The 23,033-nt window shown below is 41.7% G+C and overlaps 1 protein-coding gene across 2 annotated transcripts in view; it reads right to left on the bottom strand.

Moving 5' to 3' along the window:
- Window positions 1-12,823, bottom strand: part of pkn2a (protein kinase N2a) — a 34,680-nt gene extending 21,857 nt beyond the window's left edge. Inside the window, exons 1-2 of one of the 2 annotated variants that reach the window (XM_061241897.1) lie at window positions 12,438-12,823; window positions 4,435-4,732 (exon numbers count right to left, since the gene is read on the bottom strand). In XM_061241897.1, coding sequence (XP_061097881.1) covers window positions 4,435-4,732; window positions 12,438-12,458 — 319 coding nt within the window. In that variant the 5' untranslated portion in view covers window positions 12,459-12,823. Of the gene's footprint in view, window positions 1-4,434; window positions 4,733-6,646; window positions 6,865-12,437 lie in introns of those variants that run through there. The other variant, XM_061241896.1, reaches the window with a different exon arrangement.
- Window positions 12,824-23,033: the final 10,210 nt, after the last annotated feature.

Consider the following 23,033-nt stretch of genomic DNA (forward strand, 5'->3'; position numbering starts at 1 on the left):
TGTGAGAAGCTCTCTCCCCGGTACAATGGGCAGTGTTATCACGGTGGGGAGCACAACGCCAAAATGAAGTCACTGGCTGAGGGAGAGGGTGACAGGGAAGGGCCCTCTTGTGAGGGGGGGGGGGTCGGGTCGGGAAAAGCAGAGCCGTGAGGACCGATGACACCGAGGCCAACGACAGGAGAGGAGACAAACCCACCGCCACCCGTCACTCCGCACCGCCCGCCCCGCCCGGAAAACAGGGCGCAGCCACAGAAATGCAGGGCCCTCAGCTATTTTCTAAGAGATAAAATAAACCCTTCTAAAACGGGAGTGATAAAGACCACCCAAGTCTTTATTCCGCAGAAGATCCTTCTGAGATGCGGCTTTTGAGATCCACTCGTACAGCGTCCGTCAGCTCGCGAAGCTCCAGCTAGGACTGTGGCTTTGATTAATATGGCTTTTATTAACTCAGCAGTATTTACGCAGCAATTTGGTACTAGCTTTGCAAGTTCAGAACAGCGGTTTATCTCCACGGACCTCCCAGATTTTAAAACACTTCCAACTTCCTTCCTGCAATCTGACAGATATAAAAAAAGAGAAGGGTCTTTTCTGAGACAATGGGGAGAACTAAATCTAAACACTGCACATCAAAACCTCTAGTTTCACTAGCAGAGTGAAAGCACATAAAACAAGCCTTGGTTTCGAGTCTAGCTAGAGGTACACCACAAAGTGCCACACCTCACCATGTCCATCATAATAGGTTTTTAAAGACATTTAGTTGCATAGGGGAAAAGGGGGGGGGGGGCATTACTACTGAGAACGGAAGAGGCACAGTTCTAGGGCTACTTTGCTGGACTTTTCATTTCTTAGCAGTAAAATGTTTTACTAGTCAGTCAGGTGGGATGTGAAGCACAACACTCCTACAAAGCCTGCTCCATCCAGTCAGTCAAAATCCGCAGCGTTGTGAAGATCCTAGAGTACCCATTGTTTATTTTTTTAAGCTGCACAGTAAATATTTGTTAGGATTTGGCCTAGCAGACCAAAGTCTCTGTCCTAAGATCAGTTGGTAAGGACAGTGAAATTAATACCATTCCAAAAGGGCAGGCATCATGGGGGAAAATCCGATACCTCCACTTGAAAAGACATTCCTGTTCGAAAGGGGCCGTTTAGGTACAAGACCATCCTTTGTCCTGTGTGGTTAACAGCCCACTACAGATCAATCACCATCGTCGTTCAGAGTTACAAACTCAACTCAGTCTACCCTTCGGTATTAGAACTTTCTCGACACTGACGCCCTTCAAGGTTGTACCAACTGAAACGTTACAATGTAAAGCTAACTCACGGGGCCTTGAACAAAGACCAAGAGTAACTTAAGACGCTATTGGCTGGGCCTGCGATAAACAAGCAGGCTCCTACATTAACCGTCTGTGCCCAGATTCAGACTCCTCCAGGCAGATTCTCCTGTGGATTAAATGAATCCAGACTGCCCTGCCATTCTGAATGTTTTTTTAGCCCAAGTTCCTGTCCCAGACACCAACCAGGTTCCTAGCAATAGGATGCACACAGCTACTGATAAGTATGATGCTTTTTATATATTATGAAGTCACCGCTATGATCATTGGTAAATCTTAATGCTACATTAATATGTTTCATTATAAAAAGCAGTTAAATAGATGTAACCTTCAAATGTGAAATGTCTCATTCTAATCATGTCCTTTCTTATTCTCTCAACATAAGCCTTAGACTGTAATGGCACTTATGTATAGATTGCATAGATATTGTTGTTTTTTATTGGCTGTTGTATTGTTGTATTCAGGGTATTCTAGCTGCCAACTGTGGTATGCTAGTTTGAAAGTTGATGGTACTCTTCAAGGGTTCTGATTATCTGTATATTTACACTAGGACTTGGAACTGTACTGTTCTCTCAGGTCCTCTTAGCACTCATACTTGTGTTTGATTTGCACTTCATTGTACGTCGCTCATCTGCTAAATCGCATCAAATTCAAAACATTGGTGCTAGCCTTCCAAGCAGTTAAAGGGTTATCCCCAGCATATCTACAAAAAATCATCAGACCCTACACCCCTGCCAGACCTCTTCGTTCAGCCTCCACAGGCCGCTTGGCACCTCCCCCTCTCCGAACCTCCACCTCACGCTCACGACTACTGTCCGTCCTGGCTCCACGGTGGTGGAACAAACTCCCTGTTGAGGTCAGAACTGTAGAATCTCTCCCCACCTTCAAGCGCAAACTGAAGACACACCTCTTCAAGCAGCACCTCTCCCCATCCCTCCCTACCTCCCTGTGAACCTTAATTGTTGTCTCTGTGACTTGCTTTGTGTATCGGTATTTTTAGTTGGCTAGGTAAGCAGTGTTTGGATAGTTAACTTTGGTCACTTTCTCTGTTTGTTTGTTTCTTTGTTCAAAAAAAAGAAAAAAGAAATTGGCCCTCGTCCTTATCTTTGTTGTACAGGTAGCAGTTGAAATTGTACTTCCCTCTAGGGTCTTTCAGCGAACGTATCCCTGGTTATGGGTATGCACTTTGTTGTACGTCGCTCTGGATAAGAGCGTCTGCCAAATGCCAATAATGTAATGTAATGTAAAGATTCTTCCCATTTTGAAGTTTTATAAGGTACAGCTGTTCAGCTCAGAAGATCGTGTTTGTCACATTGCATTGCTACAGACAGAAGTGTCGACCTGTCCCATATGAGTCAGCAGCATATATATGTGGGGCGACATGGCTCAGGCAGTAAGAGCAGTCGTCTGGCAGTCGGAGGGTTGCCGGTTCGATCCCCCGCCCGGGCTGTGTCGAAGTGTCCCTGAGCAAGACGCGTAACCCCCAAATGCTCCTGAAGAGCTGGTCGGCGCCTTGCATGGCAGCCAATCGCCGTCGGTGTGTGAGTGTGTGTATGAATGGGTGAATGAGAAGCATCAATTGTACAGCGCTTTGGATAAAGGCGCTATATAAATGCCAACCATTTACCATATACTCCTGCAGGGACCGGCTCAAGAGGATATCCTCTATCCATCTCGCCACAGATGGCGTTTCACAAAGCCTGGAACGGGTGGCGCGACAATGAGCCTTCAATCACTGCGCCGAGACAACAAATCAAAAGGCTTCTCCAAGGCAAGAAGTAACAATTGATTCGAAACCACAAGTATTCGATGGCGCACGGGTGCCTGTCTGTTACACCAAACCTCACAACTCCACCTCAGGCATGGCAGCCACAGACACGTCTGACTGACACGGAAGGCACACTTCCCGTGCGGATCCCGTGTCTCTCTGGGAACGCCGGCCCGAAATAGACGCTCCGTGTGACGCTTGCCCCCCCCCCCTCCCCCTCCCCCTCCCCCTCCCCCTCCCCCTCCCCTGCAGCCGAGCCCTCAGGAAACAGCCTAAAACAACACCACCGTCCGACGCTGGCCCTACGTACACCTTTCCCCCTCTCCGCTATATTTCATTTCACCTAGCCTAACCCTGGAACAGGAAAACTAATATTCCAGTTGAGCACTGTTTGCAGGGCTGGGCCATAACGGGGTCCCGACGGCCTCCTCTGGATACACGCTCATTAGTTTTCACAGACGCCCCGGAGGCCTTCACCGCCTTTTGCACCAGGAACTGTTGAACGCAAACGCTTCCAGCTTTCATCACTGCTGCGCAAGTACATTACAGCACAACACTTTTGGAAAGAAAGGCAATTTCTACACTCGGCTCACAACATACGTGTCCGTGTTTAGCTTCCATAACAATCTACAAGTTATACCAACTACTAGTCTCTTTCAATAGGTTGTTTTTTTTTTTTCTATGAAACAACCAGGACATGGGCACATTACAAAAACAACTCTAAAATAAGGGTAATTTATCAATACTTTAAAGTAGTAATAGAAGACTGAGGATTGGCAAACAGAAAAAGACACTCATCTGAACCCATCGGTGTGTTTTGCTGCGATACAGGCTTTTCGCGTGGTCAGTGACTGACAGCATGGCAGCTTAGTGCCTTCACGGATTCATGGAAAAACACACCAGTACTTTCAAGTACCTTTCAGTAAGACACAATTCAATTTTGAAGGATATGGATTCCATTACTATGCTCTCTATACCTTCCGAAGGAAACGTGAGCAGTTGTGAGCTAATTCCTGGCTCAAGGCCTACTAGATTAGGCGGCCTGTAGCGTAGTGGTTGAGGTAAAAATGACTGGGACACGCAAGGTCGGTGGTTCTAACCCCGGTGTAGCCACAATAAGATCCGCACAGCTGTTGGGCCCTTGGGCAAGGCCCTTAACCCTGCATTGCTCCAGGGGAGGGTTGTCTCCTGCTTAGTCTAATCAACTGTATGTCGCCCTGGATAAGAGCGTCTGCCAAACGCCAATAATGTAATGTACGGTAATGTACTGTAATGTACTGTAATGTAATGAAATGAAATGTACTTCACACAAACGCGAGGGAGGCGTGATCGTACCGAGCAGGTCCTCAGGGTCCTTCACCACGATGTGAGCGTTGAGCTCCTGAAGTTCCTGGTGCAGCTCCTCCACCTTCTTGTTGGACTTCTTCAGCATGTTGTCCACGTAGGCCAGGCTCTTCTTGTCGGTGGTGACCTTGCGCAGGTTCTCCGCGCCCTCCTTGATCTTCAGCTCCTTCCGGATCTCCTTCTTGATCACGTCCTTGATCTCGTCAAGCTTCTGCTGCACCATGGTGTCCGAGAGGTCCAGGTTCTGCCCGAGGCCCAGCTCCGAGACGATATGACTCGATATGTCTCCCTGGAGAGAAACCACAGACTGGTGAGAGGGAGTCTAATATCAACTTATGTCAATTAGCTAACTAATTACACCTTACATTTGTATCAGGCATTGACCGCTATTGGCAGCAAGAGGAGCAATACAAAGCTTATCCATATAAACTATTCAATGCTCTTGAATTTTGCAACCAGCATGTAATTCACAGTACAAGCAATTCCTGCTAACTTCTTGCCTTTCAGAAATGCAGTTGCATGCAACACATTCAAGAAACAAAGCAGCTTTATTAAAATATATCCAATATCAGTGTTGCGCAGACTAATAACAATACAATTTCAAACAACAAACTGCAAAATAAACTTTACAGCAAAATGAAAACATATAGGCTACTATAGGTAAGGAAGTGGTTGAACAAGAATGGTCACAATCTCACACCTCAAGGGCGAAGTCTATAGAATAACCTGTAATTTACTTTTGGAGATGCTGAGTTGAGCCATTTCTCACTCGAAGGCAGAGCAAAATGAAAGAACATACTTGTGGAGCCTTTACCAGTACGTTCAAAATTGGTTTCAGTTACAGCATGTTGGTGTCAAATTCATATTTAGACATGACTGAAATTCTCAACTACATGTATTAGATGTACACAAACAATATACGATTAAGGCTGCCATGCTCGTGCCAATGCAAACTGAACATACTTTACAACAGCATCCAAAAAGATGATGTCAGAAAACAAATAAGAGCTGCATTTTAGTCAAAAGCTGAATTTACATTGCAGGCAAAGATACATGGCCCAAGGGCTTATATTACTGTATTGAAATATGAAGTCATCGTATGTCATAAAATTTACATAGTCTGGCATATCTCATGCTGTCATAGCCACTTCATTATAATGGTCTTGCCATACAGGCTATCGCTCCATTTTTGACGCAGTGCATTTCGAAACATATTTCCAAAATGCAAACTATACACAAACTATGCACGTCACCAAATGATAAGCATTCACTTTCTGGGCATTGTTGGCCCTCTCTGCAGTGAACCTGTATGGTGGTGTCTGCAGAGCAGATTACCTTCCATAAGCTGCTGTGTAGGCAGAGGGATTCTCAATGGAGAACAGCAGACCTCAAACACAACAGCGAAACAGAACAAAGGCAGGAGAGCAAGACAATACTGAGGACTTTCACCGGAGCCCATGACTATGAAACAGCACAGCAAAGCACACAAGCCTTTCATGGGCTAGTCAGTGACCCATCTGATAAGCATGACCTACAGACCACAAAACTGGACGCAGGCCCTCTAAGATAAAATTAGCTTTTTTGGTTGTGGGCAGTCCTGTATCTGAGCTAAATCAAGTAATTGGTGTTCGATACAGGCCGACAGTTCTCATCCATTCTAGAACAGTGATACCAATTTTGACTGACAACACAGAAATTAACAGACTTGTAGCACGCTTAATTAAAAAGAAAATTAGCATTGAGGACAGCTAATAACTGCCCCAAAACAAATTAAATGCGGCTTTCTAAAGCCAAGCCGCTGAAGTCTACCATCATGTTGGCCTGAAGATAAAATGTAAACCATAGTTCACAGAAAGTTGAAATAACACAGTAAAGACTTAAAGTAAAGTTTTTTTTACAGGTTTTGACTTGTCGATGAGATATGATACTTGTGGTATCCAAACCGCTTCGTTATATTAAGCCCCCCAAATCCAGTGATTTAAGAGAGGAGATTTAGCCTCCCTGTGCCATTCATAAAATGACAGTCTGAAGGTCCCACTGTGGGTAAACCCTAGCAACAGGAGCACTGAACATTTACAACTCTTAAAACTAAAATCAAAACATATGCTACCACAGAACCTAAGAGACCTGACGTCCAATCCCTAAATATAAATCTATTCAAATGATTGCACTGCTGTAGGGGGGAAAAAAGTGAATCTCTTACCATAACCTCGACCACGTCCACTACATCAGTGTTACAGATGAATCCTCGCATCTTCACCCTTCTACCTTTACCCTTTCAACGTAGCGACACCGCTTAGCACCGTTATGTTTATGTTTAAACGCTACAGAAACCAGCTCTTGTAGCATCACGCAGCTGGTCAGGAACCAGAGTCGGAGTCAGAGTGTCGGTCTTTGTTTTCACTCCAACGCCGCCCCGGCACCCTTGACATCAGAATAGCTGATAAGCAGTTTGGGGAGGGCAAATCCTGCTTAGCCTCGCTCTGGCCGAGATCACAGAGGACAAGCAAATCAACTGCGTAGGACCTAATCTGACTCCTGGGGAAGCTGAGTCTTAAAATAAACTGTGTCCAGGATGGCAACAGTCTTTTGTAGCCTGGGCTGCCTTTCCCCGCTCCTCCGAATTGAGGGGGGGGGGCTAGGGGCAGGGGTGTGGCTGAGTGTGGAGTGGTGACAGGGTCACACCCACTCCGCATTTAACATCCCCACCCATGCAGACAGATTCACGCACACGGCTAGCTTTCTGCTGGGGGTCGGGTATAAGGAAGCCATAAGGAAGATTCACACATTCCTGACGAGGCGTTGACTTAGGTGCAGGCCACTTAATCACATGCGAGGTGGAAGTACTGCTGCTTTCAGACCGTGTTCCAGTGAAAGTGAGGGCCGGTGTAGGCCCAGAGGAGTGGCCAGTTTCGGGGGCCCGGTTCAGACAGTAATGTTCACAGCTGAAAGCAGTTGAGGCCCACAGCAGCCAGCAAAGGCAAAGGGCGGGAAGCAAACTCAGTTTGTGGCCCAAAACTCTGTGCTTGTGCAAATGGACAAACCAATCAGGGTGATTTCCATTTCATTAACAATCATTCAACATTGACCAGAAATGACTGGAATAATCCTTCCAAATTTAGGGTAGCATTTCTCCCTACAAAGGTTTTAAAGAACGCTGTTAACGCTTCTTAAAATACACGTACGTCAGTGATCACTGTGCGTCTAATGTCTGTGCCTTTTCATAATCAACGCTGATGTACTCCGGGTATAATCTTTTCAAAAAAGAATGACCAAGCAGTTATCAGTCATGGGCTGTTCTGTTCTCTCTCAGTCATAAACATTGAGCAGCTGAGTGTGCTCTGAGTCTATCTGGTCAGTTTGTTTACTTCCAGCACTCTATGTTTATGTCACACCTTAAACACTTTGATGAGCTGAGAAAATGTTGAAAGTATGAAACTGAAAACTTAAAATTAGGCTGACACATAAAACTATTTTGGGGGCTTATCTGCAAACAAGGTTTCAAATGGAAAGGAATTTCTGATCTTCATTAGCTTAATGGGAGATCCAACAAATGGAGTCCAAAAGCCTTTCCACAAGGTTCAGATCACGTTTGGCCAATTCTATTTGAAACGTCTGTCCAAAGGAATGAATGAAATATAAATATTGGAAATTGCGCAAGAGAAGCTATGAATAAACAGCTCACAGGTTATAACGGAGGTTGTTCTATAGATGTACTTGAACAGAAACTCCTTGGTGAAAACTGAAACTGCTCGATTGAGCCTCTTCAAACGCAAGGGCCCACAGGCCTGATACCGCACCCGAAACCAGGCTTTTAAATAGAACCTTTTCAAGTTCCAAAAGGGAGTGCAGGTAAAAGGCAGCCGGGTCGCTGAAGGAAACGGGAGAGGTGACGTTTCGCGGGGCTGCCGCATTACAAGAGAACGCTTCCACAGCGCCAGAGTGTTTTCCATTTCAGCATGTCGAGAAAATGAGTCAGCCCCGCCAGAAAAGGATTTGTAGCTCTGAGCCACGGCTGCCCTCCCCCTATACATGCGCGCGCCCAACTCCACCTAGCAACAGTTCTGAACACCGAGCAGGCTGAGACAATGCGGCTCGGGAGCATACGCTGCTACACAGCAAAACAAACCCGGACCAAAGGCAATGTGCCTTTAATAACAGTCTGGCAGCCTCTGACATCAGACACCTGTACAACGGGCTTGTAATGCCGAAATAAAACAAATCTCGTAAAAACAGGGTGCTAGCCCCGCATGCGTTTTCTCCCCAAAGCGAAGCCGTCGTTGTTTAGATTACGGTATTACGGGGAGTATGAAGTCGATTTAACATGTAACGCACGTATAGCCGTGCGCTATAATCGGATCTGCGACACTTCACAAAGAACTTCGCTCGGGTTTCTAAGTGAACAGCAGCCAAGTCCAAGTCGGTTCAAAGCTTTTAAGTTTCTGATAACTGCCTACAGAAATACAACCGCTACATCAAAAACTGCCCGCGCACTAGATGTCCATCATGGTTAATTGTAAGCTGCCATAACTCACATGCAGGCCTATAATCAACAATGCACAGGACAGAAATAGCCTGCTGTCTCTATTTCTGAACTTTTGCCTGCGTGCTCATAGCACTTCAGAGCCCTGTCTCTTATTACCAGGGAAAAGAGAAGAGAAACTGAGGCCATGTACCAGACTCATCTTTATGCAAAACATAAGGCTGATACGCAGGAAGAATAAACAGCCGTAATCAGTCAAACCCTCTGACTAACCTAGCACGCAAGCAACCCTGTTTAAAGAGCACTTCCACAGAGCACATTACATGAAGTTAAGCATATTAGTTGACCGAGATAATGCAACAGATCAGCAAGCTATTCAATAAATAATGGTCAGATACTACACTAGGCTATTTATTTGTGGTCCATGGGTATATCCAAGTGCAACTCAAGACTACGTGTCTATGAACACAAAAAATGTGCAGGGAGCCTCCATGTCAGTAGTGTGGTGAGAAGTCCACGTTGTTTATTAAAAGAGCGGGATATGGAGTGTCCACTCCGCCCCACACACACCTTTTTGTGGAATGCATCAGATTTTGTCACAAGATATCAGCCTGATAGGAGTGCTTTCAAAGCACAGTACAGGAGAGCGCTAATCAAAAATGCAGGGAAAGTAAAATTCCTAAAACATAACACAAACCAGCCCCAGTGTGGCGTAAACAATGTTGACAAGTGTTTATTACTAATGTTAATTTCTGATAATGGTCCATCTGCCAACACCCCATTCAATCCCTACTGGACCTGGCCTGCTATATTTCAACAACTGTAGGACAACAAAACACCAGTCCATAGTCCAGTCAGTGTTATGATAATCAAACAAAATGGCAGCCACGATTGCACTTCACTGTTAATCAAAACTATTTGAGATGCTTATAAAGAGTATCCATAATCCTCAGAAATGCAGGTCAATGCTCAATTGTGCAGTGAGAGGCTCAGGACCACATAGTATTATTAGAAGAGCTAAAGCCAGGAAATAAGCTACGTCTACGACAGAGGCCCTATTCAATGCATCCTGCGATGCAAAACAAGCCGGGCCATACAACGCAAATCCCACACAAATCTGTCTCGTAAAAACCTGCTCAAAATACCCCCCCCCCCCCCATTTACATGCCAAAGTCTTTCCACAGGAGTGCCCCGTATGTGAAAGCACAAATGGGTGACTTCCTGGGAGTCCAATGGGAGTTTCTGCCAGCTCAGCCCTAATATGGGCATGCAAACATAATCCAGCCTAACGGGACAGTTGAAGATTGGGGGGGGGGGGGGGGGGGGTGGCCTATTCCCTTCCTTTGGTGTTGGTGATGTGCAGTTAAATACCCTCAGAACTACAGACTCTAGCCAAACTTCCCCAGGCGGGGAAATTCACCTGAAAACAAGGAATAAATAAACTGGCAAATCCACATCACCCAGGCAGTCGCACCAGGGGGCTGGGAGCCCAACCGACAAACTGACACACAAGCACTGAGGTCCCATTCATCCTTAACCAAGTAGATTAACCTTTCCATACGAAATGTGATCTCCGCTTGTTTACGCAATAATTTTAATCTACTTCCTAGGCCTAGGGAAGCCCTGCCTTGTCACTTAAGGAGCATGATTAATTGGCCTGAACCTGTAACACTGGAGATCCTGTTCCTGACAGAGGCTGCCCGTCAGACCAGCTCTGCTTGCAGGAGATGAAGCAAAGTGCAAAGCTTCTCCTGGGCGTTTCTGCTGGGGGTATCGGTTTCCCCGCTGAGTTTCAGCTGCAGTGTGACACAGTTTACATTTTGGGACCTGGCCATCTGATTAAGGTGATAGGAAAACATGATAATTTGACAGCTGTGTCTCTGTTCTATGAATAACAGGAGATTGTTTTGCATATGCTGTAAAGGTTATTACTATCACAGCGGACGTGTCACACTTTACATACTGAAGCATTTCAGGTAAAGACTAAGGGTGCCAGTCCAGGTGCAGCTTCTGGGCTGACATACTGTAAAAGTACAACAGTATCTGCTACAGAAAACAAAAATAGCCCTAGATGGCATGTAAACAGCAATTAAAATGTTACCGTTTTGCACAAGATTTGGTGCTTTTTGCAAATTTATATATTTTTTCATTTTATTTAATTTTTTCTATTGACGTAGCCCTGAACCCTACCTGCGGAATGCTGGCGGTTAGCACCTTCGTTAGTTTAATTTATTCGAAAGTAACGACCACAGTAAATCACACTTTGAAATACGGCAAGCATGGAAATGATCGCAGCCACCCTCAAAGGAGAAATGGGACCGTTGATCTACTCTCCAATAAATATGTAAAAATATATCATGCCCAGGAATTAGTCCGATTCGCTGCAAACCCAACCGCTAACATTATAGCACAATGTCCATGGTAGTGACTGTAAAAGCCACAGGCAATACTACGTTCACCAAGAGGTAACTCGGGGAAAAATTTATTTGAAACGTTTTTCCTCCCAATTTTATTACTTTTCCCTTTATTGAACAAGGTGGTAAAGGAAATTAATGCCACGCTTAAAAACGACAATAACAGTCACGTTTCTTCTTTTACCACCACATATTTACAACCAAAGATAGCCTACGCATGTTCATGGCAATAGAACTAGCCAGCTAGCTAATTATTACTACAATCCAGACAGGCCATGTTGTTGCAATGGGCTGTCAAAGGGCTGCACGAGTCCACTGGTCGTTTCCGAATTGGCTGGCACGCGAAAGATTTGGATTTTTATTTCCGTTTATCGCAACCACAGCAAATTATCAAAGTGGTAACTTATAAGTGTGCTTTTCCGTCGCCCCCCATTAGAAACTCGGGAAAAATAAGTGTTTCACTGTCTTGGAATCCCCGGAGGAAACTACTGCAACAATTGTAGCGGATAAAATAAAGTCCTGAGACTTCATACTTTTCTCATGTACATAGCCTAGCAATAAGTTGCTATTTACCCAACTAACAACCTAAATTTGTTTACAACTCCAAGCTAGGTAACGATCCTGGAGTTGCCTGGTAAATTCTACATGTAGCTCGCTAAGGCTCTCTATGCATTTTCTCGGAAAGTATTTATGCCACATTTCGTTATCCAGCACCAATGATCCGATAATCGGAGCCGAAGAAATACATTTTAAAATGTTGCATATAGTTTATTTCCACATTACAAATGTACAATCAGCACGTGAAATGAATGCGGAGGAGAACCTAACGGATTAGCTAGCTAGCAACTTCTAGGCACTCGAACAACAGTTGGGATATTGTTTAATTATTTTCCAGGCCTCAATCCTTGCTTCCCAGGCAACCCTTTGGGAAAGGGGGGGGGGGGGGGGGGGACCATGTCTGAAATTCATCGAACAAAAACAACCTTCTTATCGACTCAATAGCCAATTCAATATGCCTTTAAATCAGACAGACACAGTTTTAACAGTACTGCCCAACTTTAACACAATTTATTATAACAGTTGTTAAGTTTTCTTACCTGCACGGAATCGGCCGCCATCTTGGCTCTTAACTTTGAATCAAACTCAGTGGAGAATGGGAGGTGAGCCGCTTTAAAAATAAAAAGTTGAGCTGCACAATTTATTCCCGACGTATGATTCCTTTTTACGCGATAAAATCAATGCATCCGTATTCCAGCGAGAAACCCATGGGTCATCCCGGAAACCCCGGACTTTCCATGGCGATGTTTTCTTCTCTCTTGATTTACCCTAAACCAAAAAATACGATTTAAAAAAAACCCCCACAAAATTATTTTTTTAAAGCGATATCGTGGACTCTTAAAATGCAAACGAATGAATGGGTGGTAGTTTGCAATAAACTATAGCAGCACCCGCCCTGAGAAACTAGCTTTACACCCTGCTCCCAAAGCCTCACTCCCAACCAGGTTCAATTCATACACTTTTTGTCATGTGATCAGACTCCATACCAGCAGGAGGTTAGCGAATTTCCCAAGATGAACTGTCCGGCCTCAATTCGTGAACTATGTAGGAAGGATCGTTCCATATAGGCAACTCCTGAATGCAAACGTTTTTATTTATTTGCGTTTGTTTGATTGTTTATTTATTTATTTGTAATAGCCTAATAATAAACATAACAATATACATATATTACAGCATTACTGTTGGTGCTGCTGATATTGTTGATGTTGATAGATGATAATTGCACTAACTGTTTTTTTGAGTGTGCCGATTGCACAATTAATATTTTTCTTGTGCACATCCATTTTCCAGACACCTGTTGTATAAATTACAATGAACCACAGAAAAGGCTTAAGTGGGTTCAGAGGTTATGATCGTGGCTTGTGTCTAATGAGCACTGAACCTCTCCTGCCTTAACCTTGTTTTGTTTTTTTTGTTTTTTCCACATGGTGAAGGGCCTTGATCACAGAATAAACATGTACCCTGTTTTGGAAACTGGCTGGATCTTCCATGAACAAACATGCTTTATCGTACACTGTGTCATTGGGATAATGTTAACATTTTGCTGCCTCTGGTGTAATTTAGCATCACTGTACTGCAGTTACTATGCATTATCCATCAGCCCGCCATCTGCAGAAGCCAGTCGTTTATTTTTCATGAGAAGGACAGAGAGTAATTATGTAAGTGAAAATCAGAAGCCACCACAGTTGTTTTATCTGACATGGCATTTCTTCTGAGCCAAAAGCCAGAAACTTCCTGTATTAACAGTCAAGCTTCCTTCCCTGAAACATGTGCTGCTCTATCAAAACTGATAATCTTTTATCTTGCTTTTCAAATTTCAGTACCACTCCTCATGACATTACATTACGTTAATGGCATTTGGCAGTCGCTCTTATCCAGAGCATAGAGTTGATTAGACTAAGCAGGAGACAATCCTCCCCTGGAGCAATGCAGGGTTAAAGGCCTTATTCAACGGCCCAACAACTGTGCAGATCTTATTGTGGCTACACTGGGGATTGAACCAGCGACCTTGTGGGTCCCAGTCATGCACCTTAACCACTACACTACAGGCCACATTTTTGTAATCATGACATTATTTATGGATATAACTATCACAAAGACACTTGCTAATATGTACGAGGTAAAATGGATTCTGACATTAATGCAACTATTATGAAGGGATACATTTCATTTTCATCATAAAGACACAATGTATTCAAGCCAAGCATTTGAATGTTTTGCTAGTACAAGGTATAATTTGCATTCTATTTCAAAACAAAGCCAAAGGCTGTCAGGTGTCAATATGATTGGTTGATTGCCAAACAGAGCTAGTCAAAATTATTCTTATTCTATTTTGTATTGTGAAACTGTTTTGTGAAAGTTTATTCTTATCTGGGGGGTTTCTGGTTTTAATTAGACATAAACTGTCTTTGTCTTTCTTTGAATGAATGTCATAAGATTTCTGCAAAGTGTGAATTTGCATTATGACATTTCTTTTCCTTTACCCATATTTACATGTAGTAAAATCCTGCAAAATGTCATGTCCATTTCAGCATTGCCTTCATGTTTCTTCTGTTGGTTTTTGAATTGTGAAATCCCTCTTCATCTTCAAAATAATAAATATCAGAATAATCAGTGGTCTTTTTTTTTTTTGGTATATCTAAATTCCCTCTTCAACATGCCTTCTTATTTGTTGGTACAATATTTAAATACTGTTTGCATTCAATCATTCAGTTTATTTTGCATATTCAGTACATTTTGTATTTAATCAGTGTTCCAGGACTGATTTCTCTTTTCAATGCCCTTTTCTGGTGAATAGCATTGTGAGAGCCCTCCCCCTAGTGGATAAGTAGCAATATATAAGTCTTAAAATACTGGAGAATTATATACACATGTAGAGGGAAATTAAAAGATCTACTACATTCAAAGCCAATGCACGGTGTCAATCAATGTCATAAAATAGCATATATACAGTCTGAAATATTCCTACTATATTTTATCATACAAATTAATTTATAATTTCAATTTGTATCTCGTTTTGCCAAGTTTGTATTTAAAGCATTCAGTAGCTATTAGGACACTATTTATTATTTATTCATTGTTGCGGCACATATGTTTTTATACATTGATATCTTATTACTTCATTTCCCTTTTGGATTACACCAGACTGGTACTAGAGCTTTGGACTTAATAGAACAAAAGGACCTAAAATAGCTATTGCTGTTTAATTCCAGTTAAGACCACCAAGACCCGAGGAAAATATCAAATGCAAGGAAGCAATCAGAAAAAGTGGAATTAACATCTCTCCATGCCCAAGATATGAGATTAACAACAAATACATAAACAAATAAATGAATATTTGAACGCAATAATCTAATATGCATTTCGAGTACATACTGTATCATCACCTGTAATGTTTCAGATTACTTTGTCCAGGAAAACAAATTTGATGTTAAAGAAAAGAAGACTATAGATGGTCTGCAGTTTGACTATTTTTAATAACTGGAGATAATGAAATACAGAGCAAATTGCTTGACTTTTGCAATTGCAACCTTTCATGCTTATATGTACAATTGGAATCAAATAGGTCACACAACATCGTCATGGGGATGAGCTGAACCTGTGATGGGATCAGGTTCAGAATCAATGTATTTAGAGCTGCTTTATGCCACCTGTGACTGTCTACTGCCTCCTATCTCAGTAAACATCTAGTGCAGTGTCACTGTATTAACCTAGCTCAGAGTCTTGCTTGGGAATGACTTTGGACCATAAAACAGATCAGTGACTAAAAAGAGCAACTGTACTCTTTAGAAAATAATCTTCAGAAATTTGTGTCATTTTATTATTATTTTTAAATCTCAGAGCCACACAAACATCACAGAACTGGACTTTTCTATTGGATGTCCATAGCAAAAATGCTGCTTCAATTAATGACTGAAATATATCAAACAGAAAAAAAGTATCTCCCTTTTTGTGTTTTATATTTATGGCACACATACAGTAGCTGGATACATGAAAAAAGACACGCAATATCAAGATATTGATATCTATCCAGATTCAGGATACATTCAAACCTGCTCTTCATGCTATACCTGTGTGATGGTAAATCAGACTAACAGAATGACAAGCGAGTTTCTCAGAGGTCAGGCTCGGTCACCTCAGTGTGAGGAATCTGGTAATGACTCTTCAGCTGCCTGCATTTTGTCACTACAATGGGACTCTATGAAATTAGAGGCAGAGTACAGACTAACATTGTGGCATTGTGCCTCTCATAACACTTAAGCAAATATCACAAGCCCTGCTGCACTACCCTCTAATGAAAAATAATTGTCCCTGGTCTCCCATAAACAATGGCAATGCACACTTTTTGTCATGTGCATTGTTGCATTGGAATGCATGCATATGCTGCATCAGAATGTGTGGTTAATTAAAGCAATTGAGTGTGTGTGTGTGTGCATATGTTAAAGAATAAATTGATGTTATTATTCATTTTATTGATAATGGTGTGTGAGGCAGAATATTAAAATAAAGAAACAAAATTCAATAACATCAGATCTTCAATTTCATCAGAAGACTTACTTTAAACATTAAACATTTATTATAAGTTGAGGCTGACAAATAAGCCTATGCAGCTGCTTTGAACAGGAAGTTGCATTCAGACTGCGGTTCAAATGCCTTCAAACGACTTTGCTTGTTATTGCCTGCTGTAGAACTCAGGAAAGGGGAACTTGATAATGTATATCCTTCCCTATTCACATAATCTTCCCGACAGGACAGGCATGGCTAGGTGCCTGGTTGTGTTCTGTCTGGTTGATGAAAGGCAAGACCTTGACAGACCCAGATTTGGACGTAATCCAGGGTTATCTGGACAGCACAGCTCCTCTGTAGGGATCCTTAAGAGTCATTATTGAGTGTAATGACCCAGCCTGGTGGCACAGAATGAATTGTGAAACACTAGGTTAGCTGAATGTGTTGAGAGCATACATTACGTGGATGAGATTACACAGGTGCCTCGTTAAGATGAATGGGTCTGTCGTGGGTTGATGTCTGGTTTGTGTTTGCATACAGTCTGACTATGTTGATTGTGGAATCCAGTGCTTTGAATACAGTAACGCTTATGCTTTTGTTTTTTTTTATTATTACAAAGTTTCTGGTGTTCAACAGCCATTGTCTTCATTATGATTTTGCCAGTTTAATTATGAATTGTTGGTCTGCTCTTGTCTGTTTGCATGATGCAGTTGTTCACTGTTAGTAAAGGGATTTAGTGGAAACTGTTTGGTGTGTGTGCTATCAGAAAAAAAAAGAAACAAAAAGATCTAATGCAATACTTTCGTCACAAGAGGGCGATAAAACACCACAAGTTCTCTTACCAACTCTGTTTTTTTGCTAATTCCTGTTTTTGTAAAATCAGCTCATAAAACATTTCCATGAGCACCAATAATTTTTATAGATTACAAGACTGAGAAGGGAACAGATCCAAAAATTACACAGTATATGAATTGAGTCAGCTATTACATATTTAGCCATTAAACGGCCGTTCTGAGAAATGCAATAAAATCCATAAAATAGTCTATAATACACTTTTTAAATGTGGATTGTAACCATACTCAGATGAATAAATACAAGATGTCATAATTAACCTCTAAATTCATGGGGCACACAATTTAAATTGCTGGTGAAAAAATTATAATTGCATGAATAATTTTGCTCAGTTTGGGATTTTTGTATACTTCCATTGCAGCGCTGTTCTCCATGACATCCACACATAATTACACACCATCTATAATCAAGGACTCCATCGCCAATAGGCATTCATCTGTTCCTCTTACATGAGGCTGGAGTAGAAATACTCCTGTTAAAATGTTTGAAATTAACCTCGCCGTAGATTATGGCAATGTGTTAGGGCACAGTAATCAAAAGCATAACTCTAAACGTATAATTTTGGGCAAAATGTTATTTGTAATATTTTCAACCCAACCGGTAATATTTTATCACCTAACTGGTGATATGGAACACAGAATGAGTTTGTTGTATAGACTACTACTTTTTGTTCTTGCTGCATTTCGGGACTTTACTCTGATAATGTTAAAATATGGCTCAGGCTCACTAACTACCCAGTGTGGAATATAAAAGGCAAATAAGTTTTTCTTTGAACTGCTAACTAAGCAGAACTTATTTTGGACTATTTTAAATGTGGAAATTTAAATAAGGAACAGCCATTTGCACATGGTGTCTTGTAACTTTTCCGCACTGAACAGATTTGTATAATCTGCTCTGTAAATAATCATTATATAATACACAAATGAGCAGAAACTTCCAGAAGACAATAGGAATTGCAAATTTTTTAAGATGAGGTAACATTAACTGTGTTGTCAGACAAAAGTATCAGGAGTTTCCCCTGTGCCGTCGTACCACTGCTCGTGTTTTACTTGGTGGATAGTTTTTCTGCCAGCCTTGAAATGTGCAAATTGGAAGTAGGTTTGTGGGCATAAAATGTATTTAGCCATCGTTTGTCACTAGTTGCTGAAAAACACCTATAGCTACTGTAATTCTGCTTTGGAAAGATACTGAAATTTCTCCAAGGACCACTGTGTGGATCCCGGAAAGTTAGAAGTAGTGCTGCAATGTTTGAAGTTTTTATATTTCTTGACTGGAGCATTCAAGTTATTATTGTACTACTGAGTCAGCTCGGGACAGTGTGATGAACACACACTATAAAATGAGAAGCGGAGGCTCATGTAGAAGATACTGTGTATCACACACCACGACCAGGGGTAGTTTAACTACATGTAGTAGTTTACTTTAAATTTGCAGCAGTTTGCTCTTGTGTCATGGCTATTTGTTATGTTGTTTTGGTATTTGTGATGTTTAGAGTGTGGTGCTAATAACACCAAGGTCATGGGTTCACTCTCCGTTCTGGCCACTTGTTTGTTTGATTGGTCTACTGTATAACTAGGATGGACACAAGTTGACAACATTTTCACCTCTGACATGTAGTGACAAACCACACGCAGTGGCAAATAGTACTTATAGCACTTGCTATCAATCTGATCCTACATTCACATTGACCTGTGTCGTGTAATTGTTCCAATGAGCTTTGGTATGCACTTATTGTACATCACTCTGTAAAAGCCTCTGCCAGTAAAAGCAATTACCCGTATGTCATTTTGAGGTGGTTAACAACAGGAACTACCAATTACTTTTGGCCCAAAAATATATATTTTCTTCCAAACCCCTTTGGCCAAATACTGCCTCTCCTCTCTCTTTTCCCTCTAATCCTGATTGATGAGAAGCACTATAGTTGCCAAGGGTCAACTGTCAATTGCGGCACATTGAAGCTGTATAGAGCATTGCTTACACACACAATTTCTGGGGGAACACAATTATGATCATTCAAAGAAGAGAAAAAATTAAATAGTAGTTTGAACAAATTTTTTTGAGTAACTGTAGTTTTGCAGTTATTTAACTTTAGAGTAGCTTTGCTGCAGTTTACTTTCTGTGCAAAGTTTTCAGTGCAACTACAATTTTCCCAACCCTGACCCCAATGATAATGAACACGCTAGAATGAGGAATACAAGTGGTTGTGATACAGTACCTGTAGTAGATATAGCAACACATAACTTAAGCCTTCTGGAATGAGAAGTGGCATGTCTAAGCGAACTGAAAAATGTTAAATGTCTGAGTAGCCGCGCAGATGAGTCAGCGCTCAGGAATTCAGAAAGCCAGAGAAACACCTGGACAATGTTGCACCTCACTCAAACAATTCCTCACACAATAGTCTCTGCTAAGTGCTTGGCTGGAGGAATGTTTTTTCTGGATTTTACGGAATATTCTGGATTCAATGCCACTTGTCAACTGTCACTTAATGCCGTGTTTTTATCTTTTTCCATGTGAGAAGATACAGCGCCCCATTACTGGAATGGTCCAGAATCTGAGAAGATACAGCGCCCCATTACTGGACTGGTCCAGAATCTCCTCACCTTTCCTAACCCCTTGTCTCTTCACTTATTTACCAACATGACACCTGAACCCAAAGCCATGCATCAAATGGAACAACCCTGCAACGTTTCTCTTACATCAGTGTCCAGAGTCCATACATGTAGTCCAGAGTAGAGCGGTTTCATGTCACATTTATATGCAGCGCATACAGTAGGCGTGTATTAAACATTTGGCTTGACATAGGAATTATGTATACTGTGCATACATATATAAAGATATATATATATATATATATATATATATATATATCGTTTTTATGGAGACTGTTTTTCATGTCATAATAAATAGTTTTTCAAATTAAAGCATTAAAGCATTTTCATAGTCGAGAGCAAAACATTGATTGAATCTCCAGTCCTAATCTCTATTAGAATCGCAAGTACGGGCAATATATGAGACTACAAACGCAATGGCAGATGCAATTTGCAGCAACTCAGGAGATAGCATTTAAGAGTCCAATCATGGTGTTCATATTATCATCTTTCCACAGTTAAACATATCAAAGACAAAGGATATGTTTAATGATTGGAGAACTTTAAACCATGGGACCATGACAATGAAGGGCCAGTCATAGCGCAGTATCTTGGGACGGTCATAGATCTACTTTGCCTCAGAAAACGTTCATATTGAATAAATAACAATGACCTTTACCCTGCTATCATGCTTTGGAAACATCTCTCTTAAAATTGTTTTATTCCCAAATCAAAATATTTAATTGGGCTAATAAACTGAGAGGTGAGTGTCAACTCAATCTCTCAGTTCTGTACTCCTCACAGTGGAAGGCCAAGACTGCTCCCATCCATTGAAAAGAGACTTTCAGCTTCTTTCCTCCAGCTTGGTACAGAGCCCAGAGGAAATACAAGGCAATGCAGAAATGCTTTTGTACCTGCCGCTGTACCACTGCTAAACAAAAGAGCATTGGACATTACAGAGACGTATACTTTGCCCCTGTGTGTTTTGTGTGTAAAAACTCTTTCTTATAACTTACAGTGTACCTACTTTATTATTGCAATGTATTTGTATTGTATTGTTGTGATGTCCTCTGGATTTGAACTCTGGAACAATGAAGTTCTTTTCTGAATGTGCTCTTGGGTACTAATGAAGAAACCTTGAATCTTGAATGTGAAAATGTATGCAACATTTTTCAAGCTTCACATTCTGTTTAGGAAGTAACCATATTCTGCTCTTGATATTGTTACAATGCTTGCTTTGTCTCCCAATGTCTTGTCCTTGATGGACAAAGGATTTGCATGTCAAAGCTGAAGGTCAAATCTATGAGTTATTTTAACAGAGAATTCAATGTTTATTCCCAAAGACCACACATACAGAACACACAACGTCATACGCAAAACATCAAAATGAAAAAATCTAAGATTTTATTGAATTTGTTTGATTAAAAAAAAATTTTTTATTCATAAAGCATCGTCCGTCATTCCTATAGCTGGATTGTACAGTGTTTGTTTGCTCTTGAATATGAATTCAAGAGCACAATAAATGTATCATAATGTGGTACTGTACATGGTTTTAGGCCATATGATTATATCTGAAAATTGATCATATCTGAGAACTGTACATTACATTATTGGCATTTGGCAGACGCTCTTATCCAGAGCGACATACAGTTGATTAGGAGACAATCCTCCCCTGGAGCAATGCAGGGTTAAGGGCCTTTGCTCAAGGGCCCAACGGCTGTGCGGATCTTATTGTGGCTACACCGGGATTAGAACCACCAACCTTGCGTGGCCCAGTCATTTACCTTAACCACTATGCTACAGGCCGCCCATAAACTGTAATCAGGAATGGCCTCATCTACAATTAACATGTGAGATGATATTATATTCTGTATATTCCATATTGCACATGAATTGTGTGTAACCTGGGAACCTGGTGTGCAGTAACAGCTCAATTTTTTTCACATAGATTCAGAATGCAGCTCTGGGTTTATAAAAAGCTGCTTTTGTCTTGCCATATTCCACCTTCACTTTACACTGAAGTTACAGCATTATGCACTGTGAAAGAACAATGTGTTGAATGTGCATTGCTGCATGACATTTTCTGCTCCCTGTAGGCAGATTCTCAAAACGTGTAAGTGCGCATATCACCTGCAGGGGCAGTCTGCTTAATGCTCACCCCTGTCTTCATCATTGAAGCTCGTCAAAAACCACCATTTCCGAAAACCACGTGTCCAAAAACAACATGTGAGCACCCACCATTTGAAGAGCACACATGTAAACAATGAAAATAATCCCACTCATAAGAAGAGGGTGGGGAAAGGTAGCCTATGCTATTTCAAGTAACATGCTTAATTTCACATGGGAAAATTGTGATTCACCTTTGCAAATGTCAATCACATCTGACAATGTGTCATTTCACACAATGTCATGTCACACGGTTTGTTTTCACATGTGGACCTTTTCATTCACGTGTGAAATAGCCAATCGCATGCGCAAATGTCCAGTTCACGTGTGACATTTTCTTTCATATCTTAATTCACATGTGAGAGGGCATTCGTGAGGGTCATCTCCTGTGGTCATTCCGAAGGTGCTGACCTCAGAAGTGCTGCAGCCACCCCATGCGGGACGCTGGATCCACAGCACACAGGCATGTTGTCCTGAAGAGTTTTGACTTAACACGCTGCCTTGGCAATGGGATGAGATGCAGACTAAGATTGAATAGATTTTTAAAAACCTATTTCCTTCAACATACAACTCATACATAGCTCTTCTTTGAGCTTGCTGTTTCCTAATGAAAGGCAAGGGCCTGTCTGTACTGAAGTTGTAATTTAAATCCTTTGACTTGTATTTTCTGGCTCCTTATTTTCCCTTTATTTTTCACAATAAATGTGGCACACGCTTATACAACTCCTCTTTGATGTGGAGTTGCATGGTGGCCTGTAGCATAGTGGTTAAGGTAAAGGACTGGGACATCAAGTTTGGTGGTTTGATCCCCGGTGTAGCCACAATAAGATCCACACAGCCGTTGGGCCCTTGAGCAAGGCCCTTAACCCTGCATTGCTCCAGGGGGGGATTGTCTCCTGCTTAGTCTAATCAACTGTACGTTGCTCTGGATAAGTGCATCTGCCAAATGCCAGTAATGTAATGATGTTTTTCCATCCTTTTCCTTCAGTGACTTTGGTCATAACGCAGTCCAGACTGTAACGT

This window comes from Conger conger, chromosome 5 (assembly GCF_963514075.1).
Source record: "Conger conger chromosome 5, fConCon1.1, whole genome shotgun sequence".
Taxonomy (NCBI): domain Eukaryota; kingdom Metazoa; phylum Chordata; class Actinopteri; order Anguilliformes; family Congridae; genus Conger; species Conger conger.